Source organism: Myiozetetes cayanensis, unplaced genomic scaffold, assembly GCF_022539395.1.
Source record: "Myiozetetes cayanensis isolate MyiCay16 unplaced genomic scaffold, myiCay2020 scf4, whole genome shotgun sequence".
NCBI classification, from domain to species: Eukaryota; Metazoa; Chordata; class Aves; order Passeriformes; family Tyrannidae; genus Myiozetetes; species Myiozetetes cayanensis.
In genome coordinates, this window is record NW_026087631.1 from 18,180,770 (window position 1) to 18,201,138 (window position 20,369).

The 20,369-nt window shown below is 41.3% G+C and overlaps 1 protein-coding gene across 5 annotated transcripts in view; it reads left to right on the top strand.

The window, feature by feature from the left end:
• The window catches only part of SEMA6A (semaphorin 6A), a 118,718-nt gene that overhangs the window by 87,849 nt on the left and 10,500 nt on the right, over nucleotides 1-20,369 (top strand). For 3 of the 5 annotated variants that reach the window (XM_050328987.1, XM_050328989.1, XM_050328988.1), the window contains one exon: nucleotides 2,034-2,198. The exons of the other annotated variants lie outside the window; for them this stretch is intronic. In XM_050328987.1, the coding sequence (XP_050184944.1) occupies nucleotides 2,034-2,198 (165 nt within the window). The remainder of the gene's footprint in view (nucleotides 1-2,033; nucleotides 2,199-20,369) is intronic. 5 annotated transcript variants of the gene reach the window in all.

Sequence of the window (20,369 nt, forward strand, 5' to 3'; positions counted from 1 at the left end):
AGGCTGAGAATACTGTGAATTTGACCAATTTTCCTTTCTAAGCATACAAGTTACAGGAGTTCATTGTGTCCATGTCCTTTGCTAAACACAGTCCAAACTGTTTCCACATATAATCCTGTGCAGGAAGTCAAAAGGGCTCCTTGAAAACATACAGAGGAGCACAGACATTTTTTTCCTCTAAGGCCATTAATATTCTGCAGGACTTCATAACAGCATCTTAATAGAAGTTGCAGTATTTTGCTGACTTCCTCAGTAGCTCAACACCATGAAGCTGGTGAAAGGGCTGGATAAAAAGAAGCACATGAGTGCTTCAAAAAGCTTGGGAACGTTGGTGGCCTACATTTAGATTTTGGTTACTGGAGTGGAATTGAGGATCTAGGTTCATCTCTTTCTTCTCTTAGAGTTGGGGCTGGATGGCATTAGAAGGCATTTAAACAGCCTTTCTGAGATGCAGCTTCCAAAAGCTTTGTGCTTATCCAGTGACTGTTTAAAATACACTGTAGAAACACAGGCTCTACCTGCCCAGCTCTGTGCCTTCTCTGGGAAGATTTGGATTTCAGCTCCTTGTGTTGATCTGTCTCTGTCCCCGTGAGTCTCAAATTATTCTTCTGAGCAGTAAGCAAGATCAAGGGAAGGAGCAGGGAAAGGGTCCCTGCTAGGGCAGTCTGTAGCCTGGTGATTGGACTCTTCTCCAAGGGAGACTCATCTAAGGAAGGAAAATTAATTTGCTGGGCTGTTCAGAAGGAACCAGGGGAAAGAAGGGCTGCTGTCAGTCTGTCTGGTGTTATCTGAAGAAAAAGCACTGTAGACCATTCTGTCTGTGAATAATGCAATTCTGTTAGTTTGTGTTTTAAGCATGTGTCAAAAGCTCCTGTTCTGATAGGCTGTCTCAGAAAAGTAGGCAAGGGGTAATACACTTACTCCACCTCAAATTAAGGAGGCCCAGAACTCCTTGAGTCCTACTCAAAATAAGTCACTTTGGCACGTGTGCTGAAAGGAAACTTTTGGAGTGGTTTTGGGGTCAAAATGGTGTAGTGTGCATGGTGTTTGGTACTTCCTCCCCAAAGCAGCTGAGCCATCTTCCAGAGACAGTAGACTCTAAGCATCTCAAGCATTTTGGGTGCTAATGTACGTGTCTGCCTGAGCCAATGCACCTTTAAAATTGTGCCGTGTTTCCAGTGGGGCACGTTCTGTGAATGTGCTGTTGGTTGGGGTGTTTGATATGCGAAGAGTTAATCAGCCTTATTCAGAACAGCAGTCACAATGTCTAGAGCATTTGTAATAGAAAAAGGGCACTGAGACCTCAGTCCTGCTGCTGCTGGAGTCATGGGTTCTTGGGCAGATCCATGTAGTGAGACATTGTCTTAACTGTCACTCTGAGCAGAAACAAGATTCAGTTTTGTGTGTATTTCAGAGCCATTTTGGACCATCAGCTCAGACAGGACCAATAGTGATGGTGCAAGCGGGTGTGAGCAGCTGGCCCTGGACATTTCCCATCTGGAGTGGGATGCCACAGTGTGAGCACACTGGTGCTAGGCGGTCCTTCATTTCCCTGGGGCATGAGGCAGAGTGCCATTGATGTTGCCATTTTGTAGTTCTGGCATTCTTATTCAGTTTTGGCCATTTTAGAAGTTTTTCTGTTTTAAATTGTTTTTAAAATTGCTTTTTAACTAAGCCAGTACCATGACAGTATGGGCTGACACTTCAGTTTCAGTCAGGCTGTGTGCTGAATCCAGCCGAAGGATGCTTGACTTTAATGAAGTGTGCCCACCCTTTTTCACAAGTTTCACTCTGTTGAATTAAAGCAAAGAACTATCAGCTCAGGGGCAGCACCTCTTAGCACCCTGATCTGAAAGGTTCAAATCCCCTCTTTCTCGGGCTGTGTTTTGAAGGACTTTTGAAACATTGCTCAGCCTAAGGCAGGATGTTCACCCATCGTGGAAGCAAAGCAGTGCGTGCATTCCTGAGCATGGGGAGGTAGAGTGGTGACTAATGAGACTTGTCTTCCCTACCTGTATTTATAATGTAAACAGGACACTCCAGTTCCCTAGTCCCAGGCACCACCACTTCTGACTCTCGCGCTCGACAGGGTTATGATGCTAGGGGACGCTTGCTGGATTGGAAGGATCCGCTTGGTTCATCTGAAAATACAGATCCATATGTGGCAGTTTCATCCCATAATCATCAAGACAAGAAGGGTAAGGCCTTGGAAATCATGTCCTGTGGTGAGGAGGGAGGGGGAGGAGTACTAAAGTGTAACTGCTTCCAGCTGGCTTGGAGTAACATGTAATGAAACTCCTGTGCTATAATTAAAAGCTTATCATAAAGCCTGAAACTAAAGCCAATCTTAGACTCAGTCCTAGATAATTCACTGCCTGAGGAAACCACACAAAACAAACAGAGGTGCATGCCTTTATGGAGTGTCTTATGTATTAAAGGAAGAGAAACAGCGGAGATTTAGCCCTCTTTAAATTTGATCTGCCCTGTTCTCTGAAACAGCAAGATCCGTGGCTTCCCATTGCTCTTAAAAGTGCACTTTATGTTGCCTTTGTCGGAATTCCTAGCAGATCTCAGCTAATTTCACATTATTTCCTTCTCTCAACAATCATAGAATCATAGAACCATGAAATGATTTGGGTTGGAAGAGACCCCAAAGATCATCTCATTCCAACCCCCTGCCATGACCAAAGACACCTTCCACTAGACCAGGTTGCTCCAAGCCCCATCCAACCTGGCTTTGAACACTTTCAGGGATGAGACATCAACATCTTCTCTAGGCAACCTGTTCCAGTGCCTCACCACCCTCATAGTAAACAATTTCTTCCATATATCTAATCTAAACCTGCTCTCTTTCAGTTTAAAGCCATTCCCCTTGTTTTGTCACTACTTGCCCTTGTAAAAGTTCCTCTCCAGCTCTTTTGTAAACCCCTTTAGGTACTGGAAGGCTGCTATAGGGTCTCCCCCAGAGCTTTCTCTTTCACAGCCTCAACAACCCCAGCTCTCTCAGTGTGTCTTCATAGGAGAGGTGCTCCATCCTTCTAATCATCTTTGTGGCCCTCATTTGGACTCATTCCAACAGGTGCTTCCCACAGGTCCTTCCTGTGCTGAGGACCCCAGAGCTGGATGCAGCACTGCAGGTGGGGTCTCACCAGAGCAGTTTAGAGGGGCAGAATCACCTCCCATTCCCTGCTGGCCACGCTCCTTTTGATGCAGCCCAAGATACAATTGGCTTTCTGGGCTGCAAGTGCACATTACTGGGTCATGTCCAGCCTCTCATCCACCAGCACCCGCTGGTCCTTCTCAACTGGGCTACTCCCAATCCATTCAACACCCTGCCTATACTGATACTGGGAGTTGCCCTGACTCCTGTGCAGCCCCTTGCACTGGGCTTTGTTAAACCTCCTCACGTTCTCATGGGGCTACTTCTCAAGCTTGTCCAGGTCCCTCTGGATGGCATCTCATTTTCAGGTGTGTCAATCGTACCACTCAGCTTGGTGTCACCTGCAAACTTGCTGAGGGTGCACTCAATGTCACCGTGTCATTGACAAAGACATTGACAAAACATTGTCAGTAAGACAAGAGGGCATGGTCTTAAGCTCTGCCAGGGGAGGTTTTGGTTAGATATTAGAAAGAAAGCCTTTACAGAGAGGGTAATCAGGCATTGGAATGGCCTTCTCAGGGAAGTGGTGGATTCACTGTCCCTGGGGGTTTTTAAGATGTGACTGGATGTGACACTGAATACCATGGTCTAGTAACCACGGCAGTGTTGGATCAGGGGTTGGACTTGATGATCTCAGAGGTCCTTTCCAACCCAGCTGATTCTATGATTAGCACTGGTCCCAGGATGGACCCCTGAGAGAACCACTTGTCACTGATCTCCATCCAAACACTGAGCCACTGACCACTATCCTCTGGATGCGACTGTCAAACCAGTTCTTGTCCTTTGAACTGTCCACCCATCAAATTCATCTCTCTCCAATTTAGAGAGAAGGATTTTGGAGGGTCCATGTCAAAGGCCTTACAGAAGTCCAGATAAATTATATTGGTAGCCATTTCCTTGTCCATTGATGGAGTCTCTTCATTGTAGAAGGCTTGTCAGGCAGTGCTTTCCTTTGGTGAAGCTATGAGCTGTGCTGGCTGTCTCAAATCACCTCCCTGTCCTCCATGTGCCTTAGCAGAGCTTCTAGGAGGATCTATTCCATGATCTTCCCAGGCACAGAGGTGAAGGTGACAGGTCCGTAGTTCCCAGGGTCCTCCTTTCTACTCTTTTTAAAGATGGGTACAATGTTTCCCTTTTGCCAGTCACCCTGAACTTCACTTGACTGCCATGCTTTTCAAATATCAAGGAGAGTGGCTTAGCAATTACATCAGCCAGTTCCCTCAGGACTTTGGGATGCGTCTCATCAGGTCCAGACTGTGTTCCTATACTCTTCCCAGGATACCTGTGCCTGCTTCCACCATCTGCACATTTTCTTCTTGCCCTATAGTTTGTCCAGCAGGTCCTGACACAACCATGCCAGTCTCTTGCCTTTCTTGCTTGGTTTCTTTCACCTGGGGATCATTAGCTCTTCTGTCTTGGACCAGCTAGGTCTAATAAAAGCCCTTTGGCTTCCAGCCCCCTTTGCGATACATACATTAGGCAGAGAATTGCCTAAATTTGCCACTAGAGCATACTTAGAGAAAAAAACCTTTTCTCCTAGGTAAGGATGGTGGTGCCCCTCATCGCATCTTGACCCTCATCATTCTCCCAACTCCTTTTAATCTGTATCTCAAAGAGTTTAAAATTGTTCCTTTTAAACAGAGGAGTTAGGTTCAAATAGCTCCACTGCCTAGAGAGATCTGAGTCCTTGTTATTCTTCTCCAGGGTGTTCTTAGATCTCTTTTTTCAATCTCTGCTCTGCTGAAGATGTTTTGCTTTTTGCTCTGTGTGGACTAATTAAGTACTCAGTGGGTCAGAAGGAAAATGGGTACAAGCAAAACTCACTTGCTGAGTGGTTAGGGCACTCACCAGGGGCAGGAACACACGTGAGCTTCAGCCCTTTCTGCTATGAATACTTGATATAAAACACTTAAAATATTAATTGAAATGTGGATTCCAGTCTCTATTGTTCATGCATTTTACATGAAAAACTCATTAGTCAAAGGCATCATCTGTTCCTGGAGAAGCTACTGGCATGCTAGACCTCATGCTTTGCCTTATCTGCCCAAACTAGTTAGATTACTAAATCATACTCCTTTCCCTCCATCTGACCCAGTGAATCTTGAATTCTCTGCACTGGCTGAGGAGGCTTTCAGCAGGGGGTAATGAGCACATTAACATCTCAGAGCAGTCTTCAGAGCTGCACGAACAGCTGCCGGTGGTCTGGACCCAAACTGTGACCTCAGTGCCTGTTATTCATAACAGCCCCTGATACAGGATGCCTCCCACAGTCCTGGGATATCCGGGGTTTCTCACTGAACTCTTCAAGACTGACCTCAAAGAGCCTTCACAGTTCCTAACTATAAAGGCAATGGGCGTCACCTGGCTGGCCCAACAGAGACAAAGCCTGAAGCATTTTTCCAGTTGAGGAGGCCAGCCAAATTAGGCAGGGGATTCAGTAAAATTTCTTGAGATACCATGGCAAACATTAATCTAGTAGCCTTGGCTTTTAGGCTTGTTGGCAGGAAATGGAATATGAAGATTTCGATTCCCTCAGGCAAAGATATGAACTTGTCCCCTGCCTCCCAGCTAATTAGCTTTTCCTATAAAAAAGGGGAAAACTGCCTCTGTTTGAACAAATTTTTTTTTTTTTTTTTTTTTAGAGCTTGATCCTGTAGACATTCTGGGAGAATAACTGCAAATCTAAACCAAAAAAGAGATTTTCTAGAACCTGATCAAACTTATCTGTGTGTTAAGCATAGAGCCTCTTTGCACTCTGCAGACTTGGGGGCTGCTGAACCTTGGCAGATGAAGAATTTCAGGTAGCTGCAATACTTAAGCTCAGAACCATAACTTTGGGTGCAAGCGACTGATGGTGCTGAAGATGAAAGCTCAGACTCCTAATTCCTATTTACACCCAGTTTGAGATATCATCCTAGTGTTTTAAATTCCTCATCCCTCTCTCTTCAGCTGTAAAAGGACAACTGAAAAAAAAAAGAAGTGGTTTCCAGGTATCACTTGTGTAGTGAGAAAAGAAGTCAGATAAGCCTGCATGCCCTCCTAAAGTTTAACTAGCTCTTCTCTTTCCTCTCAGCAATAAATCAGTGAGAATGCTGACGGACAAAAACAAGGCTCTTTTCTTTCTCTGTCCAGTGTATTAGTAACACTTGTCATTCAAAATGCTTCAGGTGAGAGGACATTTCTTAGAATATCCCATGTTCCCTCTTCTGAAAGTAAGTTGTGTCTTTCTCTCATCCACCCTGAAAAGGGAGAATGTCATTAAGCAGATTTAAGAAGGAATGAAAGACTGAAGGAAGGATGGATGAAAGGAAGGGAGGGATCCTTAAACCCAGCTCTTCTGCTGGTGTCAGACAGGAGAGCAGTGTCAGAAACCAGTAGTGGAAGATCTGGCCCTTTATGTACCCAAAGGAATGCAGACGTGTATGCATTTTAATGGCACTATTTGTTATGTGTGGGTCCCTGCTTCACAAGTCTTTTGCAAAGCAGCGCTTAATAGACGGAAAGCTAGCTCTTAAAAGCATCTTGTATGCGAGCTTTCAGAAGAGCATGCAGTGAAAATATTAATAAATGTATAACTGTTGGACTTAATAATTTTCGCTTCAATTCACTGACCGATGAGGTGGCTTGCATTCAATACATCCCTCCCCAGGGAGTGATGGTTACCAAAGAGCCTTATAAACACTTGACATGGTCATTTAAATATCACGCGTTCTTTGGTGCCTAATTATGAATATTGGCAAAGCTGGAAGCAGTCTACACCGATCAAAACAATGGCGGCAGAGGTGACCGCGTGGTTGTTTACCATTACCATCTACTTGTGTGTTGTTACTTCTTGCCTTGCCCAGTCGGAGCCAGTTGGCTCCCAAATTGCTATTGAGTTGTTGTTTTAAAAGGGCAAAGGAAGGAGTTCTTACACAAAATCAAATCAGGAAATGTTACACTTACTATCCTTTTATCAAGATTTTGTTTTCCCTTTTGCTGTGATTTCTTTTGCTTTCACACATTCACACAGAAAAAAAAAAATTAACATTTTCTTCTGATTTTGCAAGGTGCTTTGTGTTGTTTTTCATTGGTTTTGTCAAATTCTTTGAACAGTGTTTTCTTTCTTTTTCTGTGCTCACAAACAGCTCCTTACTGATCGTACTAATTGTATAGAATCCACTTACTGCTTTCATTTCTGTTACATGGTTGCTTTGATGATGTCACATCCATCCATATGCTTCACTTTTAATTCAGTGCAGGCATCTTGGGGAATATCTGGGGGGGTGTGAAGAGGGGTTCTTTAAAAGGGTTGACTCATGGGAATGTGACATTTGTGTGCCACAGCTTTAGTAGCTAAATATACTCTGGGACTGTTGTTTCGGAGCTGCATCACATTTCTTGCCAAGATGAAAATGTGTAGTGCAGCCCATAGGGTGAGAATTATGCATTGCCATCCCATTGGTATTTTCATTTTGGCCATTCAGGAATCTGCCCTTTCTATTGCAGAAAAAAAACAACAAACCAAACCAACCAAATCCAAACAAAAAAACATCCCTGGGCAAACTGCACCCCACTTTCCTCTTCTACCCCCATCTCTTCACCAGCAAAAAACCCCAAACAAACAAACAAAAAAACAAAACCACAAAAATCCCCAAAACACATGTTCTAGAGTATGTTTACATTTTATTTTCTTTCTTTGCTGTGTTTTAGTGTTGATTTAATTGTGTGTTTCTCACCTTTGTTGAAACAGTTTCCCTAACCTTATTGTCTAACCTTCCCCCCTGCTGCCATTGTACTTGGTCTTCCTCCCTCTGCAGTCACAGTCATGAAGCTCCTCCTGTGGAGCACTCCAAGGCTTTACCCTCTAAGCCCCAGTAGTGCTGTAGTGCTGTATCTCTCTGTAGTTGTCCTACTAACGAAGGAGGGAGTAGAGATGTACAGCTCTTCAACAGGCCTCTATGAAGAAAACAAAGGGATTTTCTTCAGAGTGGCTGGCTTTGTCCCTCATTACTCTGCTGCCCTTCTCTCTGCCTCCTGTCCTTCCTGCCCTCCCTTCAGAAATGCCTCATGCTTTTAAGTACTGGATTCATTAGCAAATGTAGCCAACAGCTCAGTTTTCTCACTCGCTCCCTAATTGCCTGGAACCTGCCTTTTAATCAGAGTTTTGATAAATTGGTTTCAAATTCTACTTATGATTTCATGGCTCTGCTACAGCTTCTCCACAGCATTCAGGTGGACGTGGCCTGAGCTGGACATGGAATGACAGAAGTGTAGTGTTGCTGTTAGCTGGCTTTAATGTTTGTATTCCTTCTTGTCTCAGCTCTCATTAGGTGAAGATTATGAGGTGGTATCTCCTTTCCTTAACAAGCCTTTTGCCGAGATCCATGTAGCAATGGTAATAAGCTGATTAGAAGAGGGATGTGTGAACAGTTTACAGAGTTAGGAGTTGAGGGTTTATTTGAATATCAACAGTGCTCCTTTAGAGACAGTATCTGTATAGATTGTCAAATCTATATTAGCAGCAGCAGTAGTAGTAGTAGTAGTAGTAGTAGTAGTAGTAGTAGTAGTAGTAGTAGTAGTAGTAGTAGTAACTGCAGCTCTTCCTCTGGTACAGAATTAGGCACAATTAGCAATAGTCAACTCCCTGATTTGGAGGGGACTGTGCTCTTGGGGAGCCCAAGAGCTGTTCCTTTCAAAACGTGCCTCTAGAAGATTTTTATATTGTACACAAGTGGCAATGTTATTAAATTTTACTGTGATTATCACTACTTGAAAGATTTGCCAAGTGCTGACAATGCTTGTCTCTGGAGAGTCTGCAAATGTTTGAGCAGATTCTGCTGCAGTGAAACAGAATTATGTGAAACTTCAGGTACAGCTATGATAAAGAACATAAAGTGCTGATATAACAAGATACTTTACAAGTAGACATGAAATGAGAGGGGAAAAAAATCCATGGCAGAATAAAGCTTCAGACTCTCTTTTTTTTGGCATAAATTAAACAACTGTTGTTCACCACGGGAGAGCTGAGTTTTGCACCAGAAGTACATTTTCAGAGTATGTTTTTACATGAAAAAACTGTTGTATGCTAATATGTACAAGGATCTAAAAGATTCAAAGTGGGTTTTTTAATTAGAGAAAGCAGAAGAACGTTGTTATTATCTTGCTAGCATTATATAATAATTCAGATGAGGAATTAAAAGTGTCGCAAAATTTGTGAAAACTTAGCTTTTGAATCAGTGTTTGCAGGTCTGAGTAGAAGGGCTTGGACTTTCAAGTTGAACCAATGCTCTGTATTTCATCAGTGTCATCATCCTGACACTGTCAGAAGGAGCTGACTGATCCTAAGAAAAGTGGAAGGCTAATGGCAGAAGGATTTGCACCATAGTCAGTTCTGCATGGGGGGCCTTGGGAGTAGATGTAAACTCAAATCTTGTGCACCTGGGAGGAAACATTGCTATTCTTTTGCGTATCTCAAGCCATTGTATGCACAAACATCAAACAAATTGCAAGTACTTTGTAGATCACTAAGTTTTGACTTCTGAGGAAATAATGAAGATTGAATCAGACCAGATCATTCACTTACTATACTTTTTAAGTCTTTTGCCCACAGTCTAGTCAAAGAATGTTGTGAGAAAAGGAGTGGAGAATTTGTCCTGACTCTGTCTCTGATTACATAGCATTTAACTGAGATTTGGAGTGAGAGGTGTGGTTGCATAGAGCTGTAGTGCTTCACAAAGGGATTTCACCTAGACAAGACAAGGTGACACGGGATTTAGTCCATTTAAACTTATATAGATCCACATCTATCTTAAAACCTACTTACTTTTTCCATTAGGATTTAAACAGAGGTTTAAATAAGCAAAGGCCTATAGATTCTTTTTCAGAAATGTTCTTAGGTAAATTAGCATCACTTTACTGTAAACATCCATGTTTCTAGAAGGAGGCCTTATTTAGTTTGACACTAGTTGCTTGGTTGAAATACTAAAAAAACCATGTTTTTAGAATAAACAACCCTATATTTGCCTAAAATGGCTCTAATGAGCAACTTTTCCAGGAAAGAAATGTCTCACAGACTAATCACAGCACACTTACCATGGAACACCAATTTAGTTTTGTATCAGATAAATACCAGAAAGCCATTGTTAGCAGTTAAGTGGGACCAAATTGCACGGTGTGGTTTTTAGTGGCCAGATACCTGTGTCAATAGACCAGGATAATAACTAGCAAACATACCAGAAGATTGATGACTTCACCACACTGGAATTGCTGGTATCCTGTGACATGCATTAGAGGGCTGTACAGCCAGGATTAAGGGAACACACCAGACTTGTCCAGAGAAATGACACTGATCCTTCCTCTCTTCTGTCTTGAATGTATGAGCTGTCTGCTCCCAGGGCTAGAGACAACTAATCATCTCAGATTACATCCTCAAGTTCAAAGAGTGGCAGTAGAAAACTAGATACTAATTAATAAAATGGAACTTGTATATAAAATTCATGAAAGAAGAATGCTGGAAGGATGCTTCTGTCAACAGACTTTCTTCAAACTTCTTTTCATTGTGTTTTTGTAAGTTTCTCTGAGAACAAGAGTGAAGACTGAGAGTGGAGACAAAGCATTCAGCAAACATGTCAGGAACTAAATCCCTGAGCAGGGCCACATCCTTAAACCAATTTTAGTCAAACATGGGTATTATAAGAGAGTACAGGGCAGTGATTTAGAGTGCCTTCGCTGTGACTAAGTCTTCATTTCAAACCTTACGTAAAAAAAGCTTCAGCTCATTTGGTAACACATTTTCTATTGTAGCCATTTGAAAGTGTAAGGAAATGAAAAAATTTAACTGCAAAGGATAGGCAAGGATAAGTATTTCAAAATAATGGAGGGGGTATATTCCAACACATGCCAGCTGCCTGTGCCACACTTAAAGAAATGCCTACACTTCGGCACTGGCACTCAGTGCCGGAACTGAAAATGTTTCTACATCTAACTAACGTTACAGATTTCAGATTTAACTAGCACAAGTCAAAACGTGAGTGGCAAGATTAGAACCAAGAGCCATTTGCTTTTTAGTAGCCAAAAAAAATTTAAAAAAAAATCACTGGTAATAGAAGGGGTTGTATCAATGTGCAGCCTCTGATTATGAAAACAGAGCTTTTATGCTCCCAGATTACTGGATCCTACAAATAAAAGAATGGTGAAGTTTAAAACAGGTAACATCAAATGTCAAATGTGGCTTCAGGAAACAGCAGGTATCTTTGACCTGTAATTGTCCACCTGCATAGATTTCAAGTCAGGCTATCCATTTCCAGCCTGCAATGAGGAGTAGAAGCCTGTCTTACTAAAACAGTGAAAAACTATCACTGCCCCAGGACCTTGATCTGCTTTTTGAATAAAAGAGGCCATGTCTAATTTGTCAAGGCAGCTGCACAGGGTTCAGGGCATTAGAGCTGTTGTGTGATGGACTAGATCACCAGCTCCATTCATCCACAGTCACCCGGTGAGGACGGCTCAGTGGAGGAGCAGACTGCCTCGTGCTCTTGTTTGACCCCTGTAGCACTGACATATTTATCAAGAGCTGTGAATTCGCTGAAGGGTGTGCTTGCCCCACAGGACCACTACCCTATCTGGAAAGAGCAAAGCATAACTGGTGGACAGGATGTTGAGTAACACCCAGTTTCATTTTTGGGATGTTTATATTGATTATAAGGTGATGATGTGCCATTTAGAGAGGCTGAACTGGGAGGGCAGCCTAGCCCTCTAAACAAGAGATTTCTAAACCTGCTTTGAAATTTGAAAATTGAAAATCTTGTAGCTGAAAGACATCTAAAACACCTTTTAGGGTTGTTAATGCCAGTATACAATTAAAATGTCAATATGCTGTTAAAGATATTTGAGTAATTCATTTTTTTCATATAAGGTGTGCCTAGTTTCAAATATTGTATTAATTAACCGGTAAGATGTCCTGTAGTCATTTTACAATGACCTAAACATTGAAAGTCCTGGTTCAGAGCACTTTTAATACAATCTGTAGACTGTCAACTTTTTAATTACATGCCATGTACAAAACACCACCTACATTTTTCTCATATACATTATCTTTTAGTTAATGGTATCAACATCCCTCTTAGTATGTAGGAAGGATTCCAAATAACTCTTTTCTATTTTTCTTAGTGTTCTTTAAGACTGTAAAAAAGGCATGCTTAATTCTTTGTGTCAGCATGGGCTCGTGCTCATTGATCAACAGCATGTAGTTAATTAAAAAATGAAAAACCTGGAGAGGGCATAATTTAGATTTTGAAATCTCCATTTTATTGAACATTAAATACAGATAACAAATGTCGTTGTGTTTGGAAAGCAGTTGTTCCTATGAATTTCCTTAGTTTAGTCAGGTGCTCAGGCATGTGTTATTTCAAACTTTTTAATAGTCATTTAGTGAGCACTGTAGTCTCTTGTATCTGATTACCGTTGCTATTACTTTTGCTAGACTTTAATCATGTGTTCCAAGATTGTGCCAGTAGCTGAGAGGATAGGGAAAAAAAATGTTGTTATTCTCACGTTACAAAAAAAAAGAGTCTTATGAGCACTTTATTGAGAAGTTTTGAAGCAAATAGTTTGAATTTACCATTGTATCAAAAATGTGCATCCTGACATCCCCATAAGGGAAAAAAGAGTTTTGTTGGCCAAGCTGTAAGGTTTTTTTTAAATCACAGTCCCTCATGCCCAGAAGAGACTCATCACAGTTAGGCAACTAAATACACAAACAACTCTGTGTACCTTGAGGTGTTCCTAAGCCACCAGCTGATAGTCTGACAGCTCTGCCCCAGCAGAGCAGAATAAGTCAGAGTCCCTGCTGAAGTAGATTTTAACAGCTCCACTGGCATTAGAAGAGTTTAGGGCAGTTTATGGAGTAGTTGCTCAGGAAGCATTAAGAGGCATTTCTGGCACAGGTGTACAATACAGCAAACATTTGGAAATGGCTAACAGCACATTCATCACCAACTTCGTGTTGGCCAGGATATTAAACTGTAGCTCTTCTACCAGCAACCAAAGATTGCTATCTTCTGTGAAATAAAATCTCAGCTGAAGGTGCAGCTTAATAGCATTGTCACAATTGGGCATAAACTAGACAGTTCTTTCAAATGCCCAACAAGGATTTTTTTAATTGGAAAATAACGCCAGCTGCATACTGTCAATAATATACCATCTTGTTCATGTTCCATCCCATTTTATGCACAATTCTGATAGAAAATAAAAGAACAGCTGTTATTAAAAAAAAAAAAACACGGGGGGGATGGGAGGGAAGCAGGCCTATTTTTGAAGCCCTACAAAGCTACTGCTATTCACTGTCATGTTCTTGTAGAAAGAAACAGAGGGGTGTTTTTGGAAAGCCTGAAAGATCTGCATTTACTGAACACAAAACAGTACCAGCACAGACAAGGTATTTAAGGGTGTGCAGAAACACCTGACCAGCACCACACCAAAGCCTTCACTAAAATAATTCCAAAAGTCTTTTGAGAAGCACATATGTTCCAGGTGTTTCCTTATTCTTTAAGTCAGAAAACTATACTGAGTTCGTGTTTGGAAGAAAGAAGGATGTGTGAGACAGAAGCTACAGTGCTGGGTGAATACTGAGTACCACTTTTTTTTTAAAGACACTAACAGAGGTGGTCTTATCATGTGGTGCAGAAAAGGCCATCGATAGTGTTGTTGATCCTGTGGCCGGCACTGGAGAAATTTAATTTCTGCTACCAGCTTATAGCCCCCATCAAATAGTTCAACAATTCTCGATGTGTTTTCATTGCTGAATGAGTCCTAGTCAGTGCCTCTCAAAGGAGGGCACAGAGCTGGAGGGCCCTCTGTCCCTTCTTCTGCCTGCTCTCTGCACTGAACCTCTTGCATTCAGCACAGCCTGCCCAGGGGTTCGGGCAATCACGGCTCATAACAAGGAGCATAAAGAGCACTGCTCTTTTTTTGGAGATAGCATTCAACTTTATCTATACAAAACAGTAGACTCTATTCAGTGTCTTAAAGAAGTCTTACATTCCTGCAGCACTCTATATGTTTTTTGTCTAAGTATGACCAGCTACAGGCAATGTCCTGAGGCAGTCATCCAGTAAGACCAATTAATTTTGTGTACGCAGGGGGATTTGTATATCTCAGTGTGCACTTTCCAGTCATTGAACTAAATTACTAATATCAAATCAGCAGCTACTTTCATATACCCAGAATCAAGACCTGGAAAGACAATACAGTTTATCTCTATATGCTCATGGCAAGACAACTTGATAAGATCAGCTGTGCTTCCCTGTAAGGTTTGGTCTCACCTACACTGCGTTTAGAAAAGAGGAGAGGGAATAAATTTAGGTCACTGAGGGAAAAGAGATTGTGATGAAATTTTATAGGGTTCCAATGCTAGGAAAACATGAGGCTTTAATCTCCCGCTTGGATGTTTGTATATCTGAAGATCAGCAAACATATCTTGAGAACTAGTCTATAAATGTGAAAAAGCCAGTCATATTCTTTGTTATAGCACCTACCTTCATGTTCATTAACTAGCTGTGCAAACTTCCTGGTTTTCCTGCAGCAGTGGAAAATGCTGTGTTAAAGAGCATGGGCAGAAACTGAACAAATGACTACAGTAAATCCAGAAAAGTAAAATTTGATCCAGTACCAGATCTGGTAGACTGGAAGGCTGGGGGCATTGATGTTTGCAGCAACGCTGCTGTTTGTGAGATGTTTGGTAAAGCAAACACAGAGGGATATCTGCCTGGCCTGCTGCGGAACAGTCAAGAGGGTGTCTAGATGGGATTTAAATATATGTTGGAGAGGACAGTGGCTTGCCCACACTACTGTGGTTAGGTTACTGCTGGAGCTAAGACAGATACCTACTTGCCAAAGTATGTCCTCTGAGATGAAGCTACAGATTCACCTCATCCAGGGAAGCAGACTGGCCCTAGTAGTTACTCAGCATGTTAAAAAATGCACACAGGAAACATCAGTGAAGTTCTGGCATTGAAGTATAAATGCACTGCATTTGTCTGCAGAGGTGGGGAGGTGCTAAAAAAAATTAGGTTAAAAAAAAGCAGAGAACTTTAAGTCTGACTGACAGAAAAATGCAAATCACTACTGGAGACAGAAAATTCAGTAAGAGAGAGGTCATAGCAGCACCAGGGCAAGAAGTCCACCAGGGAAATACTGTCTTTTACCTCAGGATGTGGCTGGAGTGACTGTGCTTGCTTTGCTGGACATACTGTAGTTTCGAATTTATGTAACAGAGAAAGAAATGTGCTGATATCTATATTTTAGGAGTAGTGAGATATTGAAGAAGAACTAGCAGTAAAAAAAACAGTCTTACTGACTGTTAGAGCCAGTGTTTCAAACTCATCACAATTCCTCAGTCACTTAATGTATTCATAGGCAGATGAGGCTATGGGAGTGCAATACAAAGGGAAATTATAGACCTAATATCAGATATGTATAAGCTATTTCTTACCTACATCACCAGCCCTGCAGATATTTCTGGAAGAAGTCTTGTCTTCTACTGACGAGTGGTGGGAGCGTGTTTTAATTCTTAAGTCCAGGCCTTTTGACTGTGTTCATGAGTGTAGGAGAAATGAAGAGTTAATCTACAATGTTTGCTTTCTATCATGCAATATACAGTGATGGAATTTTAATGACAGAAGAGATTTCATCCTTCTCTGTATAAAAGCAGACGTAGTCTAGCCATATTCCTAACATGCACCAGCAACCCAGCTGTGGGCAGAAGGACTGTTCCTAAGAAATACAGTCTTATGTGCATTAATAAACATTGTTGGCTTGGTCAAATAGTTGTTCAACAGTTTAATAATAATTTCCATGGACCTCAGGGAACAGGAAATATAAAGTACTGTCTTATTATTTAAATGTCTTGAATGTTTAGTAGATAACTCCTTTGTTGGTTCAGCTATGATATGTTCAGTTGCACAAGTAGCTCAAAATTAGCATTTACATTTTTGTGTCTTTAAAGAAGATCAGAGCTGATGAGGAAACAATTTTCACTTTTAGGTAATATGCAGTGTTTGAAATTTAACCCAAATTCTTCCTTAAAGCTGCTTTGGGCTTCAGCCTGCTAAGCAGAGCTGGTTATGTTGACATTTTGCAAACTTCACTTTTCCCTGTTGTGCAGAAAGGCCATAGTTCAAAACAGCCTGTATAAAAGGAGAGGAAAAGCCACAGAATTTCTCAGCGACAGCTTCTCTTTCCTTGACACTGTTCATAAAAACGTCTTGCAGAAAGGCACTGGGCTGTCCAGAATACATAATGCTCACATAGGAAAAAGAAAAAAGAAAAAAAGAAAAAAAAAAGAAAAAAAGAAAAAAAAATCACTCAAACAAAACCCACCCGGCATTTGTTTTGTACCATCAGAGGAGCTCCATGCAGTGAAATGGGAATTGTGAAGATGAGAGATTCACTTTGCAAGCTACAACTTCTCTGGAGCCCTGAAATCATGCATATTCAGCCAAACATATGTAAATCTGTTTTAACCCAGCTGTGAAAGATCCCCCAAAGTAAGCTAATAAAGAGCAGCTGGATATGTTTAAGCTCATAGCAGGCATAGTAGAAAGGTCCCAGAATGTATACTGAGCTTTTTTTTTATGTCACTAGAGGAAATGCTGCAGACTTAAAAGGAAATTTGTGTTTTAAGATGCAAAACAGCATAAAGTTTGTCTCTGCTAAGACAAAGTACAAAAGAATTAATTTTCTTTGACATTTGGATTTTATACTTCTTGTTTTTAACTACTGTGAATGCCTGTGTTTTACTTTTCTGTAAAGGACATGCTATGTCTGCTTTCCTCCGTCACACAGGTATCTAAAATTATCATCGCTCACTGGGAAAGGGTGAGAGGTGAAGGAAAGTACTGAAATCAGAAGAGTTCAAAGTGATCAGTCACTGCATACCACCTGCCAGTGGGACAATGATTGTCAAATGCTTTCTAGTGCAGGAGCTGGCCCTGAGCTTAGCCTCTAGGACAAACAAAATTGAGCTGGCTTCAGGACTGTAATGACTTTCATCATTATATTATATATGCAGGAGGTTGTGTCAAACAACCCTTCTCCCATACCTCATCATCATCATCATCATCATGGTTAGGCTTCGTGAACGAAGATTTGAGAGGGGCTCTACCCACGCTTGCTACAAGTGCGCTGATGGCTAAAAAGGCCAATGCGAGATAGACAAGTCTGGTTGCAGAAGGCACAGCAGAAAGACTCCCCAGGTGATATCGACGAGACGCGATTCTTTCTGCGTTGTCTTTTCTCCTCGAGAGTAATCCTGCGTGTGTTCTCAAAAGCAGCAGCAGCGTTATAGATGGTGTGTCTCCAGGGCTCCCGATTGGAGGCCAGGGTAGACCAATGGTGCTGATCAATATCCCATACCTGCAAACTTGATAAACTGGTTTATTTACAGAGATACTGCTCAGAAGTAATACTATTAAAAAACCTTTAAGAGCTTGCTATTCCAGTCTTTTCAGGTCTACCTCCCCTTCACTTCAGTGGGTGTGGGAGTTGTCTGAGCATGAACTTTCCTGTTTAGATCTTGTCATTTCCATCTATTATAATCCATTGTTTCTAGTCTCTCAAATTTTGTAAGTGTGAATTCACAAGGCTGTGGTGTCAGTTTTGTGTGGCCACTGTGACATGCAGAAAAATTATGTTGCAGGCTCATTATCAAACTAAAAACAGATAATTTAAATCCATTCTGAAAATGTTACTTCAAGAGGCACAAGTTATCTCATATGGACATGTTCATCTCTTCTCCTTTTCTAAGTTACAACCATCTTTTTTTCTATAGAGAGTCATGTTGGCAGTCATACATGAAAAGTGGAGAGAAGTGATATAATTTAAACCAGTTGAAAGGAGAAATAAATCCACTATTAGATATCAATTGATGAACCTATCCTCAATGGATTGTTTCTGAAATAGGACTGATAAAGGGACAGAAAACCCTAACAGAGGCCATTGTGGCTGATCTGATTGCTTAGATACTTTTCAAGGCTTTGTTGTGTGTTAGTTCAATCACATTATATATTGATTTTATTTTCATAGTTCTGAACTATGATTCTCTTTATGCCTCCAATGATCCCCAGGCCTCTTGTAACTGAAGTTTTTTTCTTCACCAGCTTCATTATTCTCTCCACGTGCAGGCATCCACTTTTTCTTTGTTGGGTACCTCAAACTACTAGCTCAGGCAACTGGCTTTGAGAGCCCTAGAGTGGAATCTGAGGGGGGATGGATTGCTGTTCTCAGCACAGTCACACAAAACTTAGAGTTGCAGACCTTTACAAGTCAACAATACAGCTTTACTGTGAGAAGAGGGGGGAAAAGCATTTGCCAGCAGGTTTAACTACAATTGTTTGAGCTGCTTTTTTTCTAGCTGGTGACACCGAGAGTCTAGAAAAATGGGTATTGGGTTTTATTGCCCTGAGTCAGCAGAATGAGTTCTTGGAGCTGGAACAAAGATGAAGGAAAAAAGCTTACTTACCCTTTTCAAGAAAGCAATTCCATTAAAGTGTCAAACACCAAATCATTGGGATTATAATGTGTTTGGTTTATGTCAAACCTCAAAACTATTCCTTCAGGAAAACAAGAGATAAGATCTCAGAAATCTGTGGTAGACTCTGGCCATTCCTGAATTTTCTATCACTTAAAACCTGGGTGTCCAGTCTAAATTTATCAGCCTTTTTATTACTAGTTTAAAAAGAAGAAGAAAGCTTGTTTATACCTGCAGGGATTTTCCAGTCTGAAATTGTCCTTTAGCAGCATGAGACTGCCTGTAAACATAGTTCTAACACCTGGAGACACATGTTGAAAACCTATTCATTGGTATTTAAAAGAGATATTCTGAAGCCCATAAAAATCTTAATTTATAATGGGTTTTTACCAGTGTTTCTTGCAAGCCTAAGGAGAAGGAGATGTACAACAGAGAAGCTTGCGCTGAAGAATGAAATTATCTGCAAAGTTTTCCCCTTAAATAATAACAGGAAAGAAACCATTGTGTCTTTCTGGAACAATGACTTGTTCTATAAAAAGTCCCAAGTGATTTTGTAGGTGTTGTAGGTGGAAGTGGGTTCATTCCCGTTTAGCTAGAGAGGTGAAGTTTAAGACGGAAATGACACTCCCTTCCTAACTACTGTTAATATGTGGTCTAGAGATACATATTACCTGGTTTCCTGATAGTTATTCCTTCATTTCCCTTCCAAAACATAATTCTTCATTTCCCACTTCGGTGTTTCAGCTTTGTGTGCCACCATTTTGGGTTATTACTTTACCAGCTCTTGCAGGCAGCTTTGAAAAGCTAGGCACTGACAGCTCCCTGCAGAGCCAATCACAGAGTGATCCTGGTGCACGTGGGATGTGGTCTTCCCATTGTCCAGGGTGCACCTCTTGCAGCCATAAATCATTTCAGGGATGAAGGTGTGTTTGTCTCCGCACTACAGCTCACTGTAGTGCTCAAACCGAAAGGTGTTGTATTTCATTACAGGTAGCTGTTATGCACACAGGGGATCTTGCAGTGATCGGATCAGGTATTGCTGTCTGTCGTGTGAGTTTTCCTCACCAACTTCAGCTTGGTTATGGAAGAAGGCAACATCCAAGCTATTGTATCACTAAAACAGCCTCACATTAAGCTATTCAAACTGGGAAGAACCTAGACTTAAAAGAACGTTACTGTGGGATTTTTCTTGATGTTCTGCCATTCTTGTCACACAAGGATCACAGGTGAGACCAGGAAATTTAGGCTTCATCATGACATGTTTCTTTTCATACTGTACAGTATAAAAGGACACAGCTTTTTTGCTGAGCCTCTGGAGTTGAGGTCTTCCTTTCTGTAGATGCCTGTTAATTGCTGTTCTCCTGAGACACACACCTGATACTTCAGATCTCTTTCCAGGTAGAACTTTGATCAGTACTTTTCAACTGCAACTTTTCAGCGGGTTTTTGCTCACTTTCTTATACTTCTGAGAGAATAAGTCAAAGACTTTAGAGAAGTCAAAAAAAAAGTAAACCTTTTATCTTTTCATGAAAGGAAGTTTGGCTGGTTTAATGTAATTTATTACTGAAAAATTTGTTCTGGCTTTTGATTGTTTTTAATTACTTCATCATCCTTTGGATGCTCATAAAATTGATTATTACTTGTTCTAGTGTCATCCCCACTCAAAAATGGCGCTAGCAGGTCTGTGTTTTGTTATGTCTT